The 17,676-nt window shown below is 40.5% G+C and overlaps 1 protein-coding gene and 2 long non-coding RNA genes across 3 annotated transcripts; 2 read left to right on the top strand and 1 right to left on the bottom strand.

Moving 5' to 3' along the window:
* Window positions 1-6,551: 6,551 nt before the first annotated feature.
* LOC147648339 (uncharacterized) lies at window positions 6,552-7,583 on the bottom strand. Its single transcript, XR_015280055.1, has 2 exons — window positions 7,498-7,583; window positions 6,552-7,340 (listed from the first exon to the last, which is right to left on the bottom strand). It is a non-coding gene; the product is annotated as an uncharacterized LOC147648339 (long non-coding RNA).
* Window positions 7,584-7,761: 178 nt separating this feature from the next.
* NANS (N-acetylneuraminate synthase) lies at window positions 7,762-17,463 on the top strand. The gene is made up of 7 exons (XM_086866857.1): window positions 7,762-7,825; window positions 7,876-8,086; window positions 9,430-9,645; window positions 12,812-12,911; window positions 13,175-13,329; window positions 14,365-14,631; window positions 15,718-17,463. Exons 2-7 carry the CDS (start codon window positions 7,955-7,957, stop codon window positions 15,925-15,927), a joined length of 1,080 nt encoding a protein of 359 aa, XP_086722983.1. The 5' UTR covers window positions 7,762-7,825; window positions 7,876-7,954; the 3' UTR covers window positions 15,928-17,463.
* Window positions 9,811-10,818, top strand: LOC147648338 (uncharacterized). Its single transcript, XR_015280054.1, has 2 exons — window positions 9,811-9,859; window positions 10,768-10,818. It is a non-coding gene; the product is annotated as an uncharacterized LOC147648338 (long non-coding RNA).
* Window positions 17,464-17,676: the final 213 nt, after the last annotated feature.

Genomic DNA, 17,676 nt, shown 5'->3' with positions numbered 1-17,676 from the left:
AAACTCATGTATTCATATTCTACCCCCTTTTGTATTGTTCCCTCTGAGCCTGCTTTGAGCTTCATCTGCTGGCTCCTAGCAGGGTTCTCTCACCCATGCCCTGAAATAAACTACTAACATCTAACTCGACTGTAGAGGTCTCTGCCATGTCCCAGACTGTCCACGCCCCGAAGTATCTCTTACATATTTGTTTATGTGCTCCTTAAGCTGGTCCTTTTCAACCTGGGAAAAGTTTATTTTCTCCAATTTCTCTGGTTCAGCCTATTCCTCTGGTTGCAGAGCCTTGAGATTCTTGAATGGAATAAAACATTAAGAATGTTTTATTGCAACAGACCTAATAAGGTGCTCCAAATTTACACATAATCCAAGGTGGACAGTTTGATTTAGGTGCATACAAATCCAGTGTAGAGATAGGTGTCTTTCTGATAGTTGAAACAGTAGCATGTGACTCCCATGGATCATTACTTCACAGTCAGAAACACAAAAAAAACTAAAACTAGGTTTTTCATGCCTTACCATTTGTTTTCTTAAGAACATCTGCTTTGATAAAAGGAGTCAGAGGAAATGCACAGAAAAAATCTTATATGTTGCATTTCCATAAAAATGGTGAAGTCAGCATTTTTGTGGAGCTCTGAGAGGTGTATGAAATAATAAGGGATAATGTGCTTGAAGGGTCCCTTTTAGTTCTTGATATAAAACTCATTCATTAACAGGAAGAAAAAGCCCTGTGTAGGGACAGAAGAAAAAATTACCTATTTGTAGGTGTTTCTGGAACACATTTGCAAGCCAGGTCATTGATTCGCCTTTTCAGGATAAAGGCTTATTACCAAAAACAAATAAAAAAATTATCATCTAGAACTGCTGAAGCCTGCAAGAAGCCTCAAATTCCTGCCTTATTAAATTTGCTTGATATGCCAGCAAGGGAGATGACTGATGTTCTGTGAGGCCACTCAATCATCTTTGAAATGCCAATTGGGAGGGTTCCTTAAGTCTGAATAAGGGAAATTCATATCTTCAAGAACAAGTTTACAGAAAAACATTTTGAATTCCTCACTAGTGAAAGATTAAACAGAATCTCTGATTCCACAAAGCAATGTCATGTACATTTGACTTTACAGTTTCTTGCTGTAGAATGTGCTGCATGTGAAATTCTTATATCCAGAGCAAGAATTGTCAGATTGCCTGACAGAACTGTCCTGAGAGAAAAATGAGTTTTCCACAGATGATAACTTCCTAGCCTGCCTCATCAAACTGATTGCAACTGTGTAGGTAATAAGCATCATTCTGTCCTATAATCTCACGCTCATCTTCTCTGGCATAACTGAAGAGACCTATTTAATTTAAAACAGAAATTTTAAATTCCCCAACACCATCAGAAGTACTCAGTGAAAAATTTTATTTTGGTAGTATGAAAATGCATTCAGTAAATTAGTTTCCAGTCAAGTTTTCTGGACAATCCGTATTATATCTTTGTTGTCCAGTTTGGATTCCCAAGGCTACTTCACACTACTTTGTCTTGGTAGTATTTTAGTATCACTTTTGAATGTAGAACTTCTGCAACTCCTAATGTAATAAAAGTAATTGAACTATTAGCAAGTAAGCTACCAGTTCTTTAATGTGTTACAGTCCTATCGACTTCCTTAGAAACAATGAAGCAGTGGCCTTTTCTGGATTTGATTTACAGACACAAAGGCATTCCGTGAGGTGCAGAATGAGTATTTCACCTTGCCCAAACCCAACACAAGTCACAAAAATTTGAGAAGAATCTGACTACATAAAAACAACTCACACAAAGAAATATAAATGAAAGTAGCTCTTTAATTGTATTTCTGCTGTAAACTACTTTTCAAAGTGTGATTTAAATATTTTTTAATGGTTTAATTGAACCTGAAATAAGTGACAGACACTTGAAATACAGGGATTATTGAAGCACATACTGAGTAGAAGTCACTGCAGACTGTTGCAACGTAAGGAAGTTAAGAAGGCTAAGGCAGAAGGGAAAAGCCATTCTTTATTGACAGGGATTTTTTTTTTACATTTTTAATTAATTGCCATTTTTAGAAGAACTTTTTAAGTTGACTGTATGGAAAACTGGGTAGTCAAGAGCTTTTTGAAGCTCTTTTGAAGCTCTTGGATCTGCCAAGATTTTCTCATTTCCCTCCTGAAACAGCAACAGGTTTATGATTTCCATACAGAAGGTGAGGTATTTCACCACTTTCCCCTGTCTAAGTGTCAAAGTAATCTACATTCTGAACACATAGAAAGCACCCATTCAGCTGCCTTATCACAAAATACATTAACTTGACTTTTTTTTTTTTTTTTTTTTTTTTTTCCCTGGGTAATCAAGGCAGTAGCATCTATGCGAATGGTTATTTTTCTGGTCAGAGTTCAGTTTTCATTGTAACACTTCCAAGTGTTAGTGATCTATTTCCCTGCAACAGCACACCTAGACTCTGACCTGCTGAAAGAAAGCAACTGGATCCAGAGGGAAGACGTGCCTCTTAGAGTGGGAACTTGTGACTAACATGTACAAACCAGCTGGGAATGGGTTTGGCTATGACCTCAGTCCACAGACGGTAGTGATGAGCAAGCAGGTCAATGGTGAGCGATGTCAGCCAGGCAGGCCAGGAGGCTGAGATGCAGACTGGCACTCCCACAGCTCCACCGAGGCAGGACTGACAGCCCCAAGCTAAGCTGACAAAGAAACATTCTGTTTATTCTCACTGTTTTGTGTGTCACGGGTTTCTGCATCACACACTTCTCAACTGCTCCTCTGACAACAGATGTATTATTTCTGTCCTATGGCTCTCCCTTATGCCTTTTATAATTGCATGGAGGCTTCTAAAACTAATAATTTACATTTACACACCTCTCAGAAAAGTGAGAGTATTAGACCTCTCCCTCTCTGCCCTCAATTTACAGAGTGTAGCCTCCTCCCTCCTCTGCTCCTACAGAGTAGAACTGAAGTACAACCAGATTAGAGTGGATGGTGTCTACTTATTCCAAATGCCAATTCAGAGATGCTAAAGACCAGATATTTTTATATAGGTATTGTGTTAGTTCGGCACACTTCTCATACTGATTTGTAACTCCAATAATTCAATAGATCTGTAATCTAAACAATAATGCCTTGAATAAGCCAGTTATAAGAATTCAATTTGACAATTAGGTGTGAAAAACTTATTTTACTGACTAGCCCAGTGTCATCAAGAAATTTGGTGGCAAAACCAGTGACTCAGAACTGCCTGATATAGGGACCAGCTTTCTCTTCCCTAAAGCTTTGGTCACTGTTTCCCTGCTGTCTTGTGAAACATAGAATATACAGACTAGGACAATCATCTCCACTATAACTGGTACTGAGGCAAGATTGCTCTTGAGGGGGATATTTTACAGACTGTTCACTAAGTATGCTGAAAGAGGCAAAAATGACTGAAAAATTAATAAAACTAGCCTCTGACATTTGAGGGTTGTATTGCCATAGACATGTGTTTTGTGCCATAGCCCTGATCATGTGTGTTGTCAAATCAAAAACTGCAAGCCAGTGCACCCCAGTGATACACACAGGGATGGAGCATAGAGATCTCTGTTCCTTCAGCTCAGGAAATAACTGAAGGAGAGAAGATGCAGAATGAGGTAGAAAATATACTTATGGTACGCCTCTGGCTAAATTCTAAATATTTACTAATTTTGAAGATCTTCTAACAGATCATAGTCCTTCACTTGTGATTTTTAGGGGGAAAAAAGATGTTTAATATCATCTGCCTTCTTCTCAAATAGACCCCTTATTTATAGCCCCATTTGTCTCATATTACTCATATCACTAGGGAAAGGCTCTTTGAGTTTCATGACTCAGTCTCCTCAGCTGCTATTTCCAGCAGTATTTCTTATGAAACCAGTATCCTTCAAGTTCCCCTTTCCCCCAACTTTCAGTCCAGCTTCTTATGCTCCTCAGATTTTTGGGCTTCACAGCATTCTCAGCAATCCACTGGCCCAGTATCAGCCAGTACCACTTTATTCTGTCACTCTTCCCTAGTTTCTCCTTATATCTTTTCCCTTCTAAATCCCTTCTTGCCTCTGTAACCCTTAATCACTGTCTGTCAGTAAGAGCTGTCTCATTCACATCATCCCAGTCACCCTTCCCAAATATTGTACGCAATCTGCATCTCTCAGACTTCATGTGGAAGTTATTTAAACAGTTACTTAATCTCCACAAGATCTGGTGAAAGGACAAGTCAATCCATGACTGTAATTTACTGAATTGTTCGCACATCTGGATTCATTCTGAGTACACAGGCTTGTTATTAAAGTTGCATGAGAAAGTTGGTCAGAGCAAAAGGGAAACATGCTGGTGTTAGCTTGTCATGACTTGTATGAAAACTAAAATCCAGATGTTGGGCTGAAAAAAAGAAAATCTACAGAAATCAAGTTCTTTCTGTCACCACAAGGAGATATACTGCCTGTCACTATTCTCTGGATGGCCCAATAAAAAAATTAGTAAGAAAACTTATGCTAACATTGCTAGTAAGAAAACTAAAGTTAACATTGCAAGGCCGCAAGAACTGGTGGGCTGTTATGTTTGTTATTAGTCTGAGTGAATTTACTCAGTGCAAACTGAAGTTGAGTACCAGGTGTCTTTTGTTAGGATGTAGAGTTTAAGCGTGGGATAATACCAGAGACCTTGAAAATACATCCACAGGCTAAAAACAGGCCACGAGACAATAAAGATCTCACTAGCAGACAGCTTCTGGTTCTTGAGGAATTCTAATCTTAAGTGCTGAGAACACTGCTTTAGACATAACAAGGAGGACAAGGAAGCAATCAAACAACAAGTGCACGTGGTATATGCACTGTTTATGAATAAGACAAATAAACAATGTATTTAGTTTAGTATGTAAATATGCATGGGAAGTTAACACCCCTAGAATTGCAGAGTATATTATCCAAGGAAAGGAGACCAGAGAATTAAAATTCACTGACAAAATCAAGCATTTTTTTGAAATTTACTAGAATTTGATATTTAAAAGGAATTCCTGCTGGCAAATGGTTGTCATCACTTGATCATCATGGAATTTTCTTTCTAAAACCTATGTCAAAGCTGCAAGCACATCATCTGTTTCAAGGACCAAGGCTCTTCAAATGTCTTTTATCATGCCAGTCAAGTTTTAGGGCAGTATAGAAGTCTGTGTCTGAGTTCATAAACTACATGCGCTTGTTGTCTCAAGTTCTGTAATTCCTGAGTAAAGCATTACTGGACATAAATTATGTTTGCCTAGCATGATAACTATCAGTGTGACAACCATCACACTGACCAGCCCTGTAATGGTCAAGCAACTGCACTAAACAATCACTGTAGGTCTCTTCCAGCTGTAAGTATTCCACTGTATTCTATATATGCTTCTCATTATTGTCTGTAACTATATCCATTAAATCCTCAGTGTGAATTGGCTCTCCCACTGCAACAGAACCAAGGTTTTACACATCGCACAGAAACACTGACTTTCACAGAATACAATGTTGGAATTGTACTTCATTAGGAAGTGTTAGGGAGTGTAAAACTGCCTCGGTTGCAATTGCTCAAAGTTTCTGTACTATTATTATTTGTTTCTTATTTTCGTGCTTTACATTAGGAATACACACACACACATACATACATACATATATATATGTATGTCACTCTCTATCATCTTACCTTCAATTCTACTGCTTTATTACTGAATAATTAGAAGCACAGGTGCTCAATCTTCTGTTGTTTTTAGGCTATAATATGCAAAGTGTTACTCTGTCATTGCAAAATTACTCCATAAGTTAATTACTTGTGTTCTGGAGGCATTTTTTTCCTGCTTCTTTATCTGATGAATGAACAAGGAACTTGCCCCAGGAAAGAAGGGTGTGTATGTTCTGTGGAGCTGGTGATAGGAAGAACCTAGAGCACTTAAGGAGCTACAAGAACAAGCTGGGGTTTTGACCTCAAGCCACGTAGTTTAGTTGAAGAAATGTCTCATGGGGTAGGTTGTATATTAAAGTGTAAATTAAAATTCAATGACACATAACACATTAGAGGCTTGCTAAAAAAATTACAACGAAGAAACACTGAGCTGCTTTTTCAAACAGCAAACTTTTGGGGTAAATTTCATTATAATTACATACAGTGTTTGTATGTATGCAGTATTAAGGTTACATTCACAAACTGTTTTGCATAGCCAGTATTAAGTGTCAGGTGTTTTCATAAATTGTTAATTATTAGTATCCTAAAGTTCAACAGACTATGGCTTTCAACTCTATGTAATTCCTGAAATTATACTGTTATAGCCCATATGGGGTACATCAGTAATACCTGCAGTTTCAACATTCTGGTTTTTCACTGGAAAATTTTCATAAAAACATTAAGTATGCATTATGCATTGCATAGATGCAGCCTTCTTTATAGGGACTGTATTTTACTCAGGTCTCTTTCTGTAACAGTCGTTCAGCACCCCTAAAAAAGCTATGCCTGCGTTTGAGTCCACCTGTGACTGCAGTCAAAGTAATTGACCAGTAGAAATGGTTAGTATGAGTTCTGTTGTCAGGAAACTTTCTCGTCTATGAGACAGCCTCAGGCAACTGACCTGCTTCTGGAGAACTGGCTGATTTTATACAGATACAAACATTTTATATGGTCTCCAATTCTTAGTCACACAAAGAAAAAAAAATTATATTTATACAGTGTTCTCACCATAATTTACAAAACTCAGTCCTTTGTAAAAGACAGCATGCTTTTCAAGAGCCACTGGCATATTGCAGTATATCGCTCATCAGCGCCATTTCTAATTTGAAACTGAGACAATTTCTTAGGCTATCTCTCATGCAGTTCTACACAGCTTAGAGTCTGCTGGTTGTGTTCAATCAGTCACTGCAGTCTGTCAAAAGGATGCAGTTCTCCTTGGGGAAGAGTCAATACCAGCAAAAAGAATTACCGTACCATTATACTGTACCATAACTGCGGTACTAACACTGTGTATCAGTGAGGCCTTGAGACTCAATTCAGCTTCATATCCCTCACCAAAACAAAACAAAACAAAACAAAAAACTATCAGACATGTACCATAAAATCGTAACTATTGAAATTACTGACTTTTAGTTCCATTAAAAACCTCACGGATGGGCCCAGAATGTCACAAGTGTACTTGCATGTCAGTCAATTAATTAAGTCAGGAAATTAATCTCAGAAGTGGCCTCAGCCATTGCTTCACATTTTGCCATTTAATTCCATGTATCATGGGAAGTTTTGTCGGATCCAAGTCTCCACAACTCCTGAAAGGAGAATGTAGTAGTGTGGCGGGGGTCGGTCTCTCCTGCCGCTCCTGCAGTGAGAGGACAAGAGGAAATGGCCTGAAGGTGAGACAGCGGGGATTCCGATAGGATATCAGAACAAGAAATTGTCATGTCAGGGTGGTCAGGCACTGGAATAGGTTTCCCTGGGAGGTGGTGGAGTCACCATGCCTGTAAGTTTTTAAGGACCTGTTGGGTGGAGCACCCACTTGGTGCGTGTTGCCCGGGAAGCCGCTGCCGTGGCGGCGAGGCCGAGGGGCGCGACAGGAACCGCTGAGGGCGCGGCGCCCCCTGCCGGTCAGGAGGTGGCCCCAGGGCAGGGAGTCCTCGCCCACCGGCGGAGCCGATTGGCTGCGGCTGGGAGGAGGCGGGGTGAGGCCGGGAACAGCGGCGCTGATTGGCTGCGGCTGGGAGGAGGTGCGGTGAGGCCGGGAGCAGCGGCGCTGATTGGCTGCGGCTGGGAGGAGGCGGGGTGAGGCAGGGAACAGCGGCGCTGATTGGTTGCGGCTGGGAGGAGGCGGGGTGAGGCAGGGAACAGCGGCGCTGATTGGCTGCGGCTGGGAGGAGGCGCGGTGAGGCCGGGAGCGGCGGGGCCGGCAGCGGCGGCGCAGTCGCGGGCGGGCTGTGCGGCTGGCGCCATCTCGCCATGGCTCGCGAGTTCGAGCTATGCCCCGGGCGGCGCGTCGGCGGCGACCAGCCCTGCTTCATCATCGCCGAGATCGGGCAGAACCACCAGGGCGACCTGGACATCGCCAAGCGCATGATCCGCATGGCCAAGGTGCGCGCGAGGGGGTGGGCTGTGAGCGAAGCACCGGGGCGCGGCCGGGGGACGCGCGGGAGGGTTTATTCCAAACACAGGTTGTCTGCGGGCAGATCTTGCATTTGACTTTGAAAAAGCGTCTGGAGCGCTTGTCGTGCGAGGAGCGGCTGAGGGAGCTGGGGTTGTTCAGCCTGCAGAAAAGGAGGCTCAGGGGTGTCATTATCACTCTCCACAACTCCCTGAGAGGAGCTCGTAGCCAGGTGGGGGTTGGCCTCTTCTCCCGGGCAGCCAGTGACAGGATGAGAGGACGTGGCCTCGAGTTGTGCCAGGAGAGGTTAAAGCTGGACGTAAGGGAGAATTTCTTTACAGAAGGGCTGAACAGACATCGGAATGGGCTGCCCAGGGAGGTCGCGGAGTCGCTGTCCCTGGAGGTGTTTGAGGCAGGACTGGACGTGGCGCTTGGTGCCCTGGTCTGTTTTGACACACTGGTGTTCGGTCACCTCAAGGACTCCATGATCTCAGAGGTCTTTTCCAACTAATTCATTCTGTGGTCTTGTGTCATGGGCGCAGCCCCGCAGCTGGGGCATGAGCTCACGGGGAATTTAGGAAGTATCAGGCAGCTGCTGGAAAGCCTCTAATGAACCTCCAGTTTGACTTGGTTGACATGTAGGGCTTTATTGCAGTAAAGCTTGTGTCATCCAGATAGCCAAACTGCCTTCAGATCCGAAGTTATATCTATTAGATAGAAAATGGCACATCACCACAGCTTGGAGCATGGTGTATTCAGTTCTGTACTGGGGTATAATTGGAGATTGCTCTAATGAGGATATATCTTCACTGTGTGACTTCAAATTAATTACTATTCCTGGAGGTGTAATTAATTATTATTCAAGAGGTGTGTGGTGCTGGTGATGTGATCTAGGGGTAACTGTGGTGATGCTGGGTGGATGGTTGGACTGAATGATCTTAAAAGTTTCTTCTAGCCTTGACGGTTCTATGAATTTCAGATTCATGCTTCTTATTGTGTCCTTTTTTATTGTAAAATTATCAGTGACACCTAATCTGGGAAAAACACCACAGAAGTCAAGTCTTCAAATAAGCAGGATGCATAGATAAGTAATTTTGTAGGTTTAATGCAATTTCTCACAGCTGCTGCTCTACTAAGTGTATTGGGTCTTCGAAATAAAAGGTTTCATATCTGTGTAGGTCCACAGTCACTCTGTGTTCATTACCATTTCTGTGATTGCTGTGATGATAATGTGAAAATTCCACAACAGATGAGCACATCAGTTACTCACTCCTTCAGAGTTGAGTGCAGTTTCACTGCACTTCCACTCAGTGTACACCAGCTTGTTTTGCAGGACTGTGGAGCAGATTGTGCTAAGTTCCAGAAGAGTGAACTGGAGTACAAATTCAACAAGAAAGCCTTAGAAAGGCCCTACACCTCTAAACATTCCTGGGGAAAGACCTATGGGGAACACAAGCGCCACTTGGAGTTCAGTCATGACCAATATAGAGAGCTAAAGAAGTATGCAGAGGAGATTGGCATTTTCTTCACAGCTTCTGGCATGGATGAGGTATGTAAGCCATACTGGAATGACAAGGGGGGTCTTTCTGCCATTGGGTATCACCTAGGTGTGACCGTTCTTATATGAAAAGAATATATGGACAATCAATTTCTGACTGAGAGACCTTCTAACTGAGAGTAATTTTCCAGTTCACCTGTGTCTCTACAATGGGTGGCTGAATATTTTGGAAGACTTGCCCCATCTGTTGAGATGCTGATACACAGTAAGTAATATTAGGGACAAGGCTTCTTTTTGATCTTAATAAACAATTGAGGCTTTGAGAGTGTAGATCAAGATGTCAGTCAGACTTCGCTCCCATGTTGTCTGGTGTGTTGGTTTCAAGCATATCAAACTTCCTTCTATATTTAAACCAGATTCCTTTCTTGATCTAATCCCTATTATTTCCCTCTTTTTCCTCGTTTACTAGACCCCTGTTGTTTCTAAGCAACAGAAGTGTTTATGCCTCTATTTCTGTTACTAAACTCACGGAGGGGCTCAGCACCTTGGCTTGTTACTGCTGAATTATCTACTGATTTTTGCCAGTGGACTCTTGAACAGTCAGTCATCAGCTTCACAACTCAATGAAACTCCTGCTGCTGTTCCCCCTTAAGACCTGTGTACTTGTGGCTGTTGCATGTTGCTTGCCTCAGAATGATGGTGTGACATTATTAAATGGAACATACATTGAAATGTGTAAACTGTAAACGTCAGGTAACACTAGAAGTTCTGTATAGATTAGAGACTACAGATTTATTTTTCTTTGTGACCTAGAAAATACAGAGAACCAAAGTTAAAGAGACCCTACCGGAAGTAAGCTAGCCACTCTTGCATATGGCCAGCAGAACAATGTCCCTGGCTTTCTGCAAGTAGACATACCCAAGACAGGAAAAGGATGTGATTTGCTTAATGCTTTAAGGTGATCTATTCAGTGTCTCACTCTTGCAGTCATGTTATATCAGTGACAGTTCATGATATATCAGTGTTATTTCTTATAATTTGTTCTCCCTTTTCATCTCACAGTAGACAAATATGTTTTGTGTATATGGCAATAGCTCAGTGCCATGGATTCAGAAATAGATCTGTGAAAAGAGAGTGTGGTGATGTTTCTTTCATTGCTGTCTTAACATCTAGAAGACCTGCTGAACAACATCCACTCCTTTAAGAAAGGAGTAAATGAACCCAGCAGTCTTGGACTTATATATCTGGGAACTTGAAGACCCACGTGCCTTTGAGGAGAAAAAAAGCTCCACACTCTTTCTTTGATGTTAGAACCTCTGCTTTCTAAAGGCGGTGGTGCAACACAGAACAGCTTTTATTTGCAGCAGCTAAGATGACTTTCTGCTGGTGGGATCCCTCTTTTTCTCTGCTGTGCTCCTTTGTATGTGGCTTCCTCAGCTAATTAATAAAACTGATAAATGTTTGTGCCTTCTTTTTCAGCAGTAATTACATTACACAGTTCCTAAGGTTTCTGGGGGCGTTTCTGCAAGACAGGGGTTTGGAACTTAAGGAAAATATTGCCTAAATTGACATAGAAAGTCTTTGAGAATACGTAAACTTCTGAAAGTTCTTATACATTAACTTATGTAAATTCAACATAATCTCCAGATTTGTTATCTGGATAATCTCCAGAAGTCCAGTCAAGTCAAAGAGGTTAAACTGTTTAACTGTGTTTAACTGTATGAGGAAATCAATGAAGTGATGTGTGAAATAAATACAAAGGCTATGAATAACTTCTTTATGTATTCTGTTCCAGTGTGTACTGGAGACAAAGCAGGATCTCATTGAACCACTCCCTTTAATGTCATTCCTGCTATTTGAAATTACTTCCTGGTTCTTGAATCTCTTAAAGAAGAGCTGCTAATTTTCAAGAGATATTTACCTAATGAAGAGTGGCCTTAGATACCAGGTCTACCTGTCATATTTAATTTTTTGCCATCTTCTGAGATAAGGTCTATGCCTTTTTAATATAGACTAGTCATTGTCTTTATGCACAACACATCTGAATAAACGATATTAAATAGTGAATAGAGAGATGTTTTACATTGCAGGTACAAGAAATTGAATCTCTGTCATATTGATGATAGAAAAATTAGACCAAATAAGATGTCATTTTCTTCAGGGACATTAGTGTTCTTCCTCTGGCACTAAGTAAGTTTAACTGCAACAAGGAAAGTGCTGAAGAAATTAAAAGTTTGTGGGTGGTTGACAGGGAACAAACATAACTATTTCATTTTCCCCAGAGGTGAATGGAGGATTTAAATACCTCTTGCCTGTGATAGATTTGGAATTTAAATTTTCTTCCAATAAAGTACACATTTTTAAAAGGCCACTTACTGATGTAATACCTGTTTTCACAAAGCCTCTAATAATTCTTGAATTGTCTTCAATATAGCACACATATTTTTAGACAAAGGCAGAGTATAATTGGTATTTAAATAAACGGTTTTTTAGTCTTTGTTTTGGCATATTTTATTGTCTAGTATCACTCCCAAAAGCAAGCTCTTTTTGGATTTCCCTCCTTGGGTGCTTCTGGGCATTTTTCCTGGTGCTTATTTAATATGCTCGTACAAGTTTTCAGTATGATGCATCTATTCTATTACCTGTAGTTTTAAACACTCTGTGGCTTAATGTTTCTGACCTGCAGGATGGGTGTGTCAGGAAAACTGTGTGTGTACTTTTATAGCACATTTTTTCTTCAACAGGCAGACTTCTATCTGCAGGTATTTGCTCTCTCTAGCAGTGTTTAAAAAAAGAGCAGTGTTTAAAAAAAGAGAGAAAAAAACCAAGAATGCTATAGTACACAAGCTCATCTTTAAGCTGAGGTGGAGCTCACTTGTACTAAGCAGCAGAATGTACAGCTGGTGTGAGCAGCTTTGGTGGGAGACCAGAGACTGCCTTCAGACAGTGATCCCAGTCAAAAATCTCCACTAAAATAAATGTATGAAAGAAGGCATCATAATTATACTCCCCATGGAGGGAAATCAGAAACTAATGTTGTCAGGATAGCAAATGTTGCCTCAGGAGAAGTGTTATTTGGGGAGATGTCTATAATACCAACCTGTTTAATAAACTTTGGGTTTGCTGTGTTAAAGGGTTGTTTATTTCCAAGTACAGTAGTTCTTTATCCCTTGATTCAGCTGGAGTGTTAAAACACAGTGATTTCTTTTCCTTGTAGATGGCTGTGGAATTTCTGCATGAGCTGGATGTTCCATTTTTCAAAGTAGGATCAGGAGATACAAATAATTTTCCTTATTTGGAAAAGACTGCAAAGAAAGGTAAGCATTTTCTTTGACCTATCTTGGTGAACATCACAATTTCGCAATAGCTCAGTTATTAGATTTTTCCTCCAGTGCATTTTTGGGAAAAAATCTGAAGTTTCTTTAAAATAAACTCACACTTAGACTTTGAAAAATATAAATTTACCCAGCATTCTTTTCTAGTTTTACTGAATTAATTTATTTACAAAAAATTTAATTTAATCTTGGGTAGCTTTGTTGTAGACCTGGGACAAAACTTGTGTCTATTTTCCAATGGCTAGGTCGCCCAATGGTGATTTCCAGTGGGATGCAGTCAATGAACACAATGCATCAGGTGTATCAGATTGTGAAGCCCCTCAATCCAAACTTCTGCTTCCTGCAGTGCACCAGCGCGTACCCACTTCAGCCAGAGGATGTCAACCTCCGTGTTATATCGGTCAGTGAGTAACCCAGAGAATGCTGTGGGTGGGGTAGCAGAGAAGGGCTGTATCATTTCACTGGGATAAGACCACTTCCAGGGCTTAAGGTGTGCTGGAATTTGCTTCTGAGAAGTTACAACATGTGTCGTGTTCCTCTAATTAACAATGCAAACATTGAGTTAAAAAGATCCACCAGGTCCTTTTTTGGCAGAACTCACCTTTGAGGAGTATGGTAAAGAGTGTTCACGGTTCAACAGAGGAAAACATGACATAGGGTGAGCTAGTTAACCCTGTGGTTTACAGTGCTAAGAAAAATCACATAGACAGTTACCGTTAAGAAGGTGCATGAAGTGAGAACGTAATTCAAGATAGGGTTCTAGACCAGAAAGTTTTTTAAAAAAGCTGCATGTGTCTATCAGAGCAATGAAGAAAATTGATTAGACCCTACTATAGTTTCCTTCATTTGAAATATTACTTAGGTACACCAAATAGTGATGGAAGAAAGTTTTTCCAAACTGGCAAGTGTTCAAGCACTACCTTAGATCTGTGCACACATAGTACATTATTTTTAATAGAATGGCACATGGCTGCCTTTAAGTGCCTTTAGGATTTGGTGGCTGTTCTCTATGCATGAATAGAGAATGCAGTCTTTAAAGATTGCTTCAGATTTTAAACACAGTGTTGAAGAAATCTGTTTTGGCTACAGATTAACCAATCCACTGGGTTCTGAAAATAGGATGAAAATAGGATACTATTACTGTTACACTACACTGATACAGGCTTTAAATAGTAGAACTGAATTAAAAGAAGAAACATAAGTTACAGAAAAGAATGTTCTTCCTTTTTCTTGTCAGTATTGATATTAGTCAAATTTGGAATATGGTGATTGTTAATGCAGTGTGACTTGTTGAATTTAAAACGTTGCATTCTCTGCATAACCAATTGCTTGTTTTATGGCACAGTATTTGTCCACTGAAGTTATCACTGTTAAATTTGCTTTGTCTTTGAAACTGCTACCTTGGTAATTCAGACCAACTCTGTCATGATTCAAGGCATATCAGTCAGCTTTTCCTGATATCCCCATTGGCTATTCGGGGCACGAAACTGGCATAGCCATTTCAGTGGCAGCTGTTGCTATGGGTGCTAAAGTACTGGAGCGCCATGTGACTCTGGACAAGACATGGAAAGGAAGTGACCACCAAGCATCTCTGGAGCCAAATGAGCTGGCAGAGCTAGTGAAAGCCATCCGTACTGTGGAAAAAGCAATGGGTTCTCCAATCAAACAACTCTTGCCCTGTGAAATGGCTTGCAATGAAAAGGTAACTTCTGATTTTTTTTGGTTTGTGTGAACCTGCAGCTGATTTGGACCTAAAGCTAATAACTCGATATTCAGAGAAATAGCTTGTAAATTGTTTATTGCAGTAGTGTTTCTGCCTCTACATTTAAAAAATTTCACACTGCACAGTGTTGGCTGTTTTGATTATAATAGAACTCTGTGTTTATCATCCAGTGGTTAACTAAGTTGAGTAACAGCATGCAATCATTTAGGTTGGAAAAGACCCATGAGGTCATTCAGTCCAACCTAACGCTGCCAAGTCCAACCACTAATGTGTGTTCCTAAGTGCCATATCTACATGTTTTAAATAACTCTGAGGATCATGATTCAACCACTTCCATGTTCTAGACAGTCTGAGTGCTTAATAACCCTCTTAGAGAAGAAATTTTTCCTAATGTCCAGTCTAACCCTCCCCTGGCACAACTTGAGGCCATTTCCTCTTGTCAGTTACTGCCTGGGGGAAGAAACCAACCCCCACTTACTTGACTACAGCCTCCTTTCATGGAGTTGTAGAGTGATAAGGTCCTCTCTGAGTCTCCTTTTCTCCAGCCTAAACAACCCCAGTTCCCTCAGCTGCTCTTCATAGGACTTGCTCCAGACCCTTCACCAGCTTCATGACCCTTCTCTGGATTCACTCCATCACTTCAATATCCTTCTTGTAGTCAGGGGCTCAGAAATGGACAGGACTTGGGGTGTGGCCTCACCAGTACCAGGTACTTGGCAATAGTAATAGGAATAATATCTCTATGATTGTGTATGAGCTGCTTTTACACTAAGGTAAAATACCAGTCATTCTAATCAGATTCCCTCCACTCTGATTTTGAAGAATCACAAACAGTAAGCCACTGTCCAGTTTCAGAAAACATCTGCATGTTCCTGGCAGCCTGGTTACAGTGAAAGTAACCGTGCTAAATTAATCATCATTTGGAATAAGTAATGGAGAAGGCAGTTCTACACAACCTGTTCTCAAATAACTGCAGAATATTTTTTATCCTTTCTTTTGTTATGCTAAGCTAGCAATGAATTTAACTTAAACATTGGTTGTTTTTTTTTTTCTCCTCCCCTGTAGCTGGGAAAGTCAGTCGTGGCAAAAGTGACAATTCCTGAAGGTTCAATATTGACACTTGACATGCTGACGGTGAAGGTGGGAGAGCCAAAGGGATTTCCCCCAGAATCCATCTTTGATCTGGTGGGCCAGAAGGTTAAAAAAAATATTGAAGAAGATGAAACCATCACTGAGCAAGTAGTGGAAAATCATGTGAAAAAAGTGAAGTGCTAAACCAAAGCAGTCCATTTCATATTTCTCAATGCACTACTACACAGTGTGTTTGAGAATAGCAGCATGGTAGATTAGAAGAAAGGGGTGTAATTATGAGGGTGCAAACAAGTTAGAATTTTCAGGTTCTTATTAGCAGTAAGTTTCAGAAGCAAGGGGATATAAATTATGAAGATTTTATTAGAAACTGTATAGCATTGTGCCTAGGAAATGCCATGATCCTCTCTTCTCCATTCCACTTAACCTAGATTAATTTGGAGTATTGCCAAATATAAGGTCACAGTCTGCTGCTTTCCAGCTGCCCTTTTCTGTTAAGAATACAGTAAATCGTGAGAATTTTGTCTACACTTTGAATTGTTCTAGCCATGTATCTTTCGATATTCCTCTCTTTTCTGCCATTTGCCTCACCCCTGTGATAGCAGGACTCTGGTTGAACACAGATGAGTGGAAGTTTACATACACTGAACAGAAAACTAGAAATGCAATGTGGATGGATATTTTTTTTTTTTAAGATGAAAGCCATGATGAAGCAGTGGGTTGCAGGAATCTGTATTCTGTGGGGAAATGGGCTTCTTGAGAAAGCTAGGTTCTCAAGAGACAGTACCAGGAACAGAAGCATATGGAATATTTAGAAAGGTTCCATTTAAGGGGCAAGAGAGCCTTTTATAAACTGAAGGGCACAAAAGGCAAGCCAAAGAGATGGAGCAAGGAAGAAAAGTTGATGTGATTTGAATCAGTAGAAATAAGCTTAACCTGTGCTTGTGAAAAGCATCTGTTGTTAGTTGAGTGAAGTCTGGAATATTAAGTCTATTCTGCAGAGCATTTGGATGCCTCTGTTTGAACCTGGGTGGCAAGTTCTCAGGTAGGAAGCCAAATGCTGGTGAACCTTGAGCTGCTTTTTTTTTCCTGTACTAACCAGCAAATCTTCTACATTGGGGTTTTTCTCTCAACACTGGCGTGTGAGATGGCTGAGGCTGACTGCCTGACTACACCACACCATTATGCTTCAGCATGATGGTCAGTACACCTTTAGTGTGCTGTGCTCTTGCTTCCCAGCTTCTCACTTTTCAAGTGAGAAATGCAATCCCACTCCTATTGGCTGCTGCTTTTCCCTTTGATCAGAAAGGAGCCATATAACAGCAGCTGCAAACCAGTCATTCTTCAATTACATTGCTTAGCACAGCACTGCTTTGCAATAATTCATCTGCTTTTTTTATGTGATGGAATCATTTACTAGTGATGGTTACTTGGAACTTGCTACTTTTAGGTCATGAGTTGGTGAAGTATCTTGAATGTGGTGGTGAGTGGTTTTGTTTAAACCTGTTTAAACATAAACTGTTTACTTTAAAAATGTTTACCCTTGTGCAATTTTGAGGAAACTGTATTCATATCTTTAAATGGGGAAACAGAGGTAGGAAACTGTATTCATATCTTTAAGTAGGGAAACAGAGGTTGAGTCATATATATACTTGACCATATGTGAGCTGTGACTGATGCAGTATACTTGCCTTACATTAAAAAACTACTCAATTGTTAAAAGATGCTTGTTTTGTTTTTTTTTATTTCAAATTTGAAAAATAAATTTATCTTATAAAACAAGGTCTTGTTTATGCATCTCAGCCTGTGGTCAGACCTTGCCCTTGCCAGCACTGGTGATGCAGGGCCTTTAGTATTTGAACACTGTAAGATTACCCAACCAGTTTCAAGTAGCATTGGTTTTTCACTCTTAACTGGGCTGGTCCTGCTGTAAGC

The sequence above is a fragment of the Cyanistes caeruleus genome, chromosome Z (genome assembly GCF_971803275.1).
Source record: "Cyanistes caeruleus chromosome Z, bCyaCae1.hap1.1, whole genome shotgun sequence".
NCBI classification, from domain to species: domain Eukaryota; kingdom Metazoa; phylum Chordata; class Aves; order Passeriformes; family Paridae; genus Cyanistes; species Cyanistes caeruleus.
This window is presented reverse-complemented; position numbering and strand designations above follow the sequence as displayed.